Source organism: Protobothrops mucrosquamatus, unplaced genomic scaffold, assembly GCF_001527695.2.
Source record: "Protobothrops mucrosquamatus isolate PMUCROS unplaced genomic scaffold, P.Mucros_1.0 scaffold2348, whole genome shotgun sequence".
Taxonomy (NCBI): Eukaryota; Metazoa; Chordata; class Lepidosauria; order Squamata; family Viperidae; genus Protobothrops; species Protobothrops mucrosquamatus.
This window is the reverse complement of record NW_015388428.1, coordinates 25,005-35,283: the sequence shown is the minus strand read 5'-3', so window position 1 is coordinate 35,283 and position 10,279 is coordinate 25,005. Positions and strand designations below refer to the sequence as shown.

General features: G+C 39.3%; 1 protein-coding gene across 1 annotated transcript in view; it reads right to left on the bottom strand.

The window, feature by feature from the left end:
- The window catches only part of LOC107295457 (leukocyte tyrosine kinase receptor-like), a 60,817-nt gene that overhangs the window by 26,589 nt on the left and 23,949 nt on the right, over positions 1-10,279 (bottom strand). Inside the window, exons 6-9 of the mRNA XM_029285848.1 lie at positions 7,211-7,388; positions 5,120-5,270; positions 3,638-3,769; positions 2,617-2,776 (exon numbers count right to left, since the gene is read on the bottom strand). Of these exons, the coding sequence (XP_029141681.1) occupies positions 2,617-2,776; positions 3,638-3,769; positions 5,120-5,270; positions 7,211-7,388 (621 nt within the window). The remainder of the gene's footprint in view (positions 1-2,616; positions 2,777-3,637; positions 3,770-5,119; positions 5,271-7,210; positions 7,389-10,279) is intronic.

Below are 10,279 nucleotides of genomic sequence, written 5' to 3'. Positions count from 1 at the left end.
GTTCCAACTAGCGGGACTGGCCTGAGGGATTTTAAAGGGGGTTTTAATTACTTTTAAATTGGACATATTTAAATATTTCGTTTTAATCAAATTTTAATTAAGTATGTATATATGTTAGTATTTTATTCAATTGTCAGCCGCCCTGAGTCCGTAAGGAGAAGGGCGGGATATAAATGCAATTAATAAATAAATAAAAATATATATATATACATAATGTCACATTATAGAAATGGTTTAATATGTGTGTGTATATACCAATTTGAACTTACATATATATTTAACTTAATTTTCCAAATCTTACCCAACTTATTTATTTCCATGCCTAAAACTTCTATGGATTACCTCTAACGTTTTAGGCATGGCTATTGTTCCTTAGGGCTACCTCATCTAGGCTGCAAATATCTGAATGACCACTAAGGGCACTAAAAAGTTTTTAAATTTTATATCTGTACATGTGTATGGGTATCTGTCTGGTGTCATTTCACAATCAATTGGATTTTATAGTATAGATATAGTGGGGCTAGTTGTTCCTCCAATTTCCAATGCCAAACACCAACTATCATCAAGGTTGCCAAGCATCCAAATGGCCTTATTCCTTGAATCTACTTCCAAAACTCCAAGACCTTTTTTTAAAGCTTAATTCCTGTTTTGGACAACTGCTGTTATACTGGTCAAGGTCAATCATCTTTCCCCAGTGCTACAAGCCTCAGAAAATCCCAATGTAGCAAAGCTAAACTGCACATTAACAAGGGTAATAAAGCACAGGGAAATAAACATAGCTTTAAGAAGTTATTTTTCTAAGTTTCCTTGCAATCTAATGCGAGGAATTTTCAGACAGAGAGTGAAGAGTTCATCTCTAGTTCCCTGTGTGCTGTGATGGCCCCTGAATATTTTCTTTCTCACACAAAGCTAAAGAAATGCTTTCTTTGGTGCTGAAGGAAGCTTGTTTTTCTAAGTTTAATTGCCCAGTGAGGAGAAAACTTTCCAGGACAATGGTGAAGAACAGAAAACTTGGGTTAGTATATTAATGCTCTGAAAAAGGATTTTACAGACAGAGAACAATCAATGCATTGGATTTCATCTGGAAAATCCTCTCCTATGCGTTGCATTCACGGGTAATGGGGCCAGTCATTTTCTCTTGTTCCAACCTAAAGGTGCTTTTTCAAAAGGCACGTGGACTTTCTTTGTTTTTTCTTTGTTTTGTCTTTGATGATGTTTTGCTTCTCATCCAAGAAGCTTCTTCAGTTCTGATTGAACGGTGGAGAAGGGAAGGATTTATATTCCCTGTAGTCATTTCCCTGCAGGGAATATAAATCCTTCCATTCTCCATCATTCAGTCAGAACTGAAGAAGCTTGTTGGATGAGAAGCAAAACGTCTTCAAAGACAAAACAAAGCAAGTCCAGTTGCCTTTTGAAAAAGCACCTTTGGTACAACTACAGTGGTGGGATTCAGCCGGTTTGCACCACTTCGGCAGAACCGATAGCTAATTTTTTGTTGCCCAGGCCCAGAATGGACTTCCAGAAGCGGCATCCACACAGAGAACCGGTTGTTTACATATTTGAATCCCACCACTGGACAACCATGGACAACCAGGATCTACATAGATATTTGTCCCAACCTACTTCACGGGGTCTTGCTGTGGGGCTACAATAATGGGTAGATACCCTTGGATGCTACCTTGGATTCCCATAGAAAAAGCAGGACAAAGTTTTAGCTAAAAAAAAAAAAAAAAGCTAAGGTACCAGGATTTTCACAAAGAATGGCAAACAGGAAGCCTTTTTGGGCACACACAAACACAAAAGTTGGCAACCAGTCTGGGAAAAGAGCTGGAAATAATGCCTAGAGGCAATTTCAGAGTTATATGGTAAAGACCATGACATTAAAAAGAACTCACAAGCATCTTAAAGACTACTAAGCATACCTATGCTTGCAAAAACTTTCAGGTTATTAAAAATATTGATTCAGCATGCACAGTTGCACATATTGTAACCCACAAGAAATCTTACCCTTAATAGAGTGTACTTCAAAGGCTTAAAATTCAGCCTGGTATCTTTGCATTCTTTTCAAAATACAGATAGTCTTCGACTTACAACAGTTCATTTAGTGACTGTTCAAAGTTACAACACTGAAAAAAGTGACATGACCGTTTTTCACACTTACAACCGTTGCAGCATCCCCATGATCATGTGATCAAAATTTGGATGTTTGGCAACGGGCTCATATTTATGACGTTTGCAGCGTCCTGGGATCATGTGATCGCCCATTTGCGACTTTCTGACAAGCAAAGTCAATGGGGAAGCCAGATTCGCTTAACAACTGTGGCGAGAAAGATCGTAAAATGGGGCAAAATTCATTTAACAAATGTTTCACTTAGCAACATAAAAAATTAGGCTAAAGTTTAGTTGTAAATTGAGGACTATCTATAGTTTTTCAAGAAAGGCCCCAAGGTGAAAATAAGTTCTAACTGGTCTAAGTTTGCACCCCCAAATGTAAAATTAGCATACAGTATATAAGTGTCATGCTAATTCATTTCCTGTGAAGTATCTTCTCTTTACATAATTTCAGCAGATGTTGTTTGCTCAGCTGCTGGCCCCTTATCAAGAGCAGATCCTCACCTGCTGCTCCAGTTCTCCCACTGACCCCAGGTATTGCCGAACTGTTCACATACTGTTCCAAGAACGCATCGTCCAGGGAGCTCTCCTGCGCCTTCAGATAAGCTTTTCCTCCACCCCCTGCCGCAACAAGCAAAGGTTCAAAAGCTCCATCCTTCTGCTGCTTAAGAAATCACACACACACATACACACACGCACAAACACAAGGAAACATTAAGGAAACATCGAAGGGTCAAAGTCAAGCACCAAACAGAAATAAAAACTCTGACTGCAATAGCTGACATTCTTTGGCCGGAGAGGGAAGCAGTGTTGCCAGTAACTCTTGAACCCTCTTACACCAGACTCTAAAATCGGGAGGGCCGGGTCACATAATTTCAAGCTTTCTAGATAGAGCATAGTTTAGGAAGCGCCAGGAAAAGCGAGGGTCTTTCAGCTGTTGTGGGACTAAAAGTTGTCTGAACTGACTGAAATGGCTTAAAAAAAAAATTCTGTCCGAGGAACTCTTAACAGCATTAAAGACACTAAAGCGCAATATTGAACATTCCTCAGCATTTTCAGCAAACCACACTTCCCAGAAATCTTTGAAGGAAACCATGTCAATGAAACTGGTATGCTATCCATTGCCTCTATTCTTTTGAACAGCAATGGTAACGATTCAAACCCATCAATATAGAGAAGGAGAAAAAAAGAAAAGGGCAGGAATGAATGCAGTGTTAACTTAGGGGCCATTCATAATTCAAATTGTCCTGGGCTGTTTTAGGACTGCATGGTGGAGGTTTCAATCTGGGGCCTCATTATTTATCAGCTGTTAAGCATTTCAGCAATGAACATTTTGATATCCTCCTGTTGCAATGACTCTCTCCATTGCCCAGAGCTCCATCATGCTTGTACCACTATGTTTAAATATTCTCCAGATGGGAAGCTGCTTCAACTGGCCCTTAAATATTGCTAACTATAGCTAGCTAGTGCTAAATCATTGCTAGCAGTCCTTAGTAACTGCTTGCTAAAGAACATGAACACTTACTCGAAACACATAGGTGGCTCCTCCGCCCCCACCCCCTCCTCCAGCCCATTCGGTCAGTCGCTTCGCTTTTTTGTATTCTTCTTCAATTTCTGAGGATTCCCCCAGGCAAATCTGCTTAGTGTGATAGTTAATCTGAAAAGAACAGAGGGGAGAAAAAGAATTAAAACCCGAAGAACATTTCTACTTAAATACGTAGATAACTGAAAATATTTCTCCTTGAATCTTTGATTTATTTGGTTGATAAGATTTAGATTTTGTCCTTATTCCAGGAGCTCAGTGTAATAGTTCTGGAATTCATTTTTTAATTGTATCACAATGCCATGCTGAGCAATGATTAACTGCAGATGCTCCCTTCAGAATGAAAAACTATGGTAGACATCTGCAGATAATGAGGATAAAGTGGGAGACAACCCAGACTGGGGTTAAAGTGCCAGGAATTACTTGTGAATGTAGCTGGAAGACTGAGCATGCCGCCTGATCCAAATCAGCCAATGAGCTTCAGTGACTGTATATGGACCTGAACCCAGGTTTCATCAGAACTAATCCAACATGTTAATTATAGTCTGAATTCTTCTAAAACAGAGTTCCCCAACCCTTCTGGGGGGGAAGAGGGGATGGTTCTGCGTGAGTGGCAAGTGCACGTGCGCAGCTCCATTTGCATGAGCAGCGGGCACACGCACCTGTGGCTCATGCAAATGCCGCACACGCACACGTGCTCATTCACTGCTCATGCAAGTGGGGATGCATGTGTGCGCTTGCCTGCCGCTTCCGTGGACCAGTTCCGTGGCCCAGTAGTGGGCCACCGCCCATGGGTTAGGGATCCTGTTCCAAAATGATATTAATCTGTTTCAATGTTTGTGATCAATGAATTATAGATTGCGCATATTTACTATTGCAGAGAATATGCAGCTTTTTGAAAATCCTGAACACAGATCAGGCTCACTTATTCTTCACATTAGGCCAGGGGTGTCAAACTTGCCACATCACATGACGTGTCGCAACATATTGCAACTCTTTTCCCCTTCCTGGAACTGGGGTGGGTGCGGCTTCCGCATGATGCATCTGGCCCACAGGCTGGCAGTTTGACACCCCTGCATTAGGCGAAAATGCCACTTTTAACATTTTTTCTCTTCTGTTTATATACTAGGATTTCCCCCCCCTCCCAAATGCATTAGTTACAATGGTTTAAAATACATTCAGAGCTGATCAATATTAGGTTTCAAAACAGTCTATACTACATGGTATTTATTGTTCAAAGGTTCACCAAAGAAGACCTTGATTGAAAACTCAACAAAAAAAATGACAAAATTTCAAGCTAGCCAAAAAAAAAAACCCCACACTTCTTTGCAATCCTTTGTGCCCTATTTCTTATTTTGGAGCTATCATTATTGAGAAAATTGACTCCTGAAATATCCCAATCAACCTTTTGTCACAATCTCAAAGTGCACCAAGTGCTTGAAGTAGAAAATGTGCACGCCTCACCCTTAGGCAGGCATCTTCCCCTTGTTGCCCCACCAACAGGTAGAGGAGCTCATCTTTTTCCAGATGGAAGTTAGCAGAGATAAAAATCCCATGAGACCGTTTGTTGTGGTTCTTGGCTCCTTTCCCTCCAGCGGCTCCGTAGGCTGAAATCCTGAAGAAAAGTAACAGCAACTAGGAAGAAACTCTACAGCTCAAAACGAGGCTCCAAGGTGACTGCAACCATGAACTCTTCACAGCCACAATCCTGTCTTCAAAGAGCATTCAGGTGATGTCCAGCTCAACTGTCTTGTCCCGCTAGGACAAGCCCGTTTTATTTGTGCCAGCAGAGAGGGCCTACTTAGGATCCTGTTGGTCAAAGAACTCCAACTAGCGGGACCCAGAAGAAGAGCCTTCCTTGCTGCAGCATCCACCCTTTGGAACAATATTATCCTCTAAGGTAAGATCTGCCCCCACCCTTCCGCAGGAGCCTGAAGACGCAGCCCTGCCAGTTGGCCTTGGGACCAGATGGGGGAGTTCCACACCGGAGGTGGCTGCTAGACCTTCCCAGTGATGGGATTCAGCCAGTTCACACCAGTTAAGCAGAACCGGTAGCTAATTTTTTCTTGCCCAGGCCCAGAATGAACTTCCAGAAGTGGCATCCACACAGAGAACCGGTTGTTCACATATTTGAATCCCACCACTGGAACTTCCCCCCCTTATTCTTTGCTCTCCATCCATCCATCTTTTTTTTTTATGATATTGACATATTCTCATTGTGTTTCTTTGTCACTGTTTACTTTATTGTTCTATTATTTTACACGCCCTTTCATTTTTCTACCTTTTATAATCTTAATTAATCTGTCTAGAGTAGTTCCATGGTGAGATAGGCAGCAAATAAATTTAACAAAATAATAAACAAACAAACAAACAAACAAATATCCAGCCCATCTTTAATGTGATTGATGGATTATATGCCATTAAGGTTATTGACCCTTAGCAACTGCAAGGATTTTCTCCATGAGGATCTGTTCCTAACCTGTGCTATCAGGTTCCCAACACTTCATTCTTCACCGGTCTAATGCCCCCCTGCTAGTTGGCTTCTTCTTCTTCTCTTTCCTTCCACATTCTTCATTATATAACTACCTTTAAAATCTTTCATCCCTGCATCAAAGATTTTATGCATTTTTTAAAAAACACAGTTAGAAAATATAAAATCTTTAATGTAGGAATAACAATACTGCCCTACCCCAGTGAAAGGATTACATGGCTATTGTATTGAAATAAAGAGGGTGAGGGTGGGAATTATTATAATTCATTAAATTTGTTTGCTGCCCATCTTGCCTCTATTCCAGATATATCCAAACTATACCTCTCAGCACACCTTAGACCGTTGCTCGTATTGATCGGGACTCATGGGAGGTGCCATTAGATTTCTTGGCTTAAAAGTCACTACATAAACAGTCAGAAGTCCTCGATTTATGACCATAATTGAACACAACATTTCTGTTCTTGAGACATTTGTTAAGTGAGCTTTGTTGCATTTTATGACTTTTCTTGCCTCAGTTGTTAAGTGAAACACTGTAGTTGTTAAGTTAGTAGCCCAGTTGTTAAGTGAATCTGGCTTTCCCATTGACTTTGCTTGTCAGAAGGCCGCAAAAGGTAATCGCATGACCTTGGGACACTGCAACCGTCATAAATATGAACTAGTTGCCAGGCGTCTGACTTTTGATCACCTGACCATGGGGATGCTGCAAAGGTCATAACTATGAAAAGCAATCATAAGTCACTTTTTCAGTGCCGTTGTAACTTTGAATGGTCACTAAACGAACTGTTGTAAGTCGAGGACTACCTGAATAACAATAGCAATAGCACTTAGACTTAGATACTGCTTCACAGTGCTTTACAGCCTTGTCTAAGCAGTTTACAGAGTCAGTATATTACCCCCAACAATCTGGGTCCTCATTTTACCGACCTCAGAAGGATGGAAGGCTGAGTCAACCCTGAGCCGGTGAGAATCGAATTGCTGAACTGCTGGCAGCCAGGAGTCAGCAGAAGTAGCCAGCACGGTTCTTACACATTCTTATTTCCTCACCTCATCACACTGATACTCACGTATATCGGTTTGACGCTGGCACTTTCCAGATTTGTACCCCTCGTAGATGTCCCTCTTTTTCCACAGTCACTGACATATTGGTGTTGTGATAAGCGCTATCACACTGTGCTTGAGTTGGTCCTCGAGACCCACTAGCCCCACAGGTTGTAAACCACCAGAGATTGACAGGTGTTTCCGCTATTATTAGAAAAAAACATTCAGAGCTGTGACTAGCATGTCAACTTCACTTTCTTTCCCAGACCATATTCACACAACTTGTCCATAATAAAAAGAAAAAGCATCATTGTCTGGCTAGCTCCACATTTTGATTTCTCACTAGTTTGTTTGTTTGCTAAATTTATTGGCCCATCTTATAACAGGGTAGTTCTGGGTGGCGTACAATGTTAAAACTATACAAAACATGTGTGTAATACGTATAAAAATACTGTAAAAAAACTTTTATAGTAAACAAATCTTTTCCAGACAATATAACAACAGCCATATTTCCTACTAATTCCTTTCCCCTCTGGGGAATGTTTTACTAATAATTTTTTATTTTTAGTATTAAGTATCTCAGTGATGCAGTTGTGGATATCTTCATGCATTACTGCAGCTTTCACTGTAAAAATGCCTTTCCAGTAAACCACATGTGTAACTATTTTCTATTTTCTATTTTCTCTTGCCCAAAAGTTTTCACCAGCTTTCAGATCACATGATATAGCATTTCAATGGATTTAATGTCTCTGTCACTTCTGGCAATGAAGCAGCACTGAACATTGTGGGGAACCTTGGATCAGAATTGCTTCATTTTTTGCTCCATTAAAGCTCTCTTTTATTTTTGACTCCTTTTCCAATGAAATTTTAGCCAGAATGGCTACCTTAAAGAGGGCATTGGATTGGACAAGCCTGAATATCATGTAAGATTCTGAATTTGCTGATATGCAGATGGGTTAAACAACAAAAATTTTAGAGCAAATGTATGCTTTGGATCTTCAGGTCTTCATAGTTTGATTCCAACTTAAACCAAATTTTAAAAAAATCAGCAAAAGTGAATTTGATAGCAGCTTTGTTTAGCAGATCAAGTAAAAAAAAAAAAGGAAAGTGGTGGAATCCTAATAAAGTTCCATCAATTTCACCAGAATAAATAAATAAACAAATAAATAAAATATTGTATACACTGGCTTTTTTGAACCAAAAAACCAAACCCTTGAACTGGAGCTACTTTGAGAAGTATATGTATTTCAGTAGCCTCCTCATTGCTAGGATGCATCTATAAGCTGGATTTAAGTTCACATCACTTCTTTTTAACCAACTTTTAGTCATCTATATAAAAATGTAAGCAATAAACATTGATTCAAACATGACATAGTTCAGTTCATATAAATCAATAATTCTGGAAAAGAAAACAACAGAGAGGTATGGGAGTTCTGATCCAGACTGAAACTCAAGCAGGAGGCAATGAATGCTTAACTTTTTTTTGCCTTGTATTACGGTCCCAATTCAGGGACCACAGTCAGATCCTGAAAATTGTCTGATATTCACATTTATATATAAAAATAATCATAATGTTATTGCTCCAGGACAAAAAGTCATAAATTCTAATGGTGAATGAGCATTACAGTAGGCATATTCTTTACAGTTCTATCCACATATTATCCACAAGACTATTTATGCCAAGGAAATCAGGAAATACGGCTGAAAATGAGAAAATATTAATTTAAGAATTATCCTATTCTTTCTGTCCAGAAGGATCAAAATAATTCCTGTAAGTTTCTATAACTGCAATGTTGTTAAAAAGCTGCTTTATTTCCGATGCCTAGATTTAGTATTATGTCAGTCAGTATGCCGGATTTAGCATTATGAGAATAATAAGTTTGCTATGAGAAGAAATCTTAGCAATAAATTAGTTATAAATGAGGTTTTCTGGTTTTGTGCAGTAGTGACCAGTCGCGGGCTTGCGGATTCTCCGCACCCCCATAGCTAATTTTGCCTTGCCTGGGGACCCTAAATCGGTCTAAGTCACCCCGGAGAGGCGACAAAGAAAGAAGGGTGCTCCAGCGATTCTGGAACAGCAGCAGCTGTTCCGTTCAACTTGGGGAAAGCCTTCTAACCCGACAGGAGAAAGGCTGGCCATATTGGATCGACCAGCCCAAGCTACTAGCAACCGAAGTCCAAAAGCATTAACCAGCACAACTGTGAACAGCGTGCTTGAAACTGGGTGAGGAATTCGATCTTCTCTTTTCTATTCTACATTTAATTTCCTGGAAAAGATCCCCAAGAAGCAAAATACCTCCAAAAGGGAAGGAGGGGGATTTCCGCCCCACCCTTATACTAATGGAAGCGGCAAATTAATCTTTTTATGGAGGATCAAAAATATGTGGAAGTGAAATAAATATAAAACCTGAAATTTAAAACTTAAATCTGGATAAATCTAAAATTGTTTGAATGGTTAAGACTCTCATTTCAAAGATAATTGCTTATTTTGGAAGTTGAAAAACAAATAGTTGCTGACACCTAGTGGTGGATGAAGACTATGACAGCTATGACTTTAATATAAGACTTGGCAAAACCTGGGAAAAGCTAATCTGTGTTTGTGATCTTCAAAGTTTTAACAACAAAGAACAGCTGTGACAAAAAAAAAGACAATATCCTGGGCTGTAGACAAAGAAAGAATTATACATTTCCGGGGGGAAAAAATCTTTTTTGAACTATTTGGATTACAAATATCTATCTAATTGGGACTCTAAAGCTATTTGCAGAGAAAAGAAAGGAAGAGAAAAACTCAAATTCTTGGCCCTCATGGATCAGAGACATGTAGAAAGAACATATCAAGAAAACATAAATGCTTCACAGGAGGAGATATACAGTATGTTGCAACTAATTCAAATAACAATGACTTTAAACCACAAAGAAATCCAAAATAATTTTGAAAATATTAATCAATCTATTTCTAAGTTAACTCTACAAAAAAAATTCCCAGAAAACAACAACAGAGAAGGAGCAGATAAAACAGATAAATGGATATAGAATTGAGAATAGAGACTTAAAGATGGAACTAAACAAAACAAGGAAACATGTTTTAATCCTAG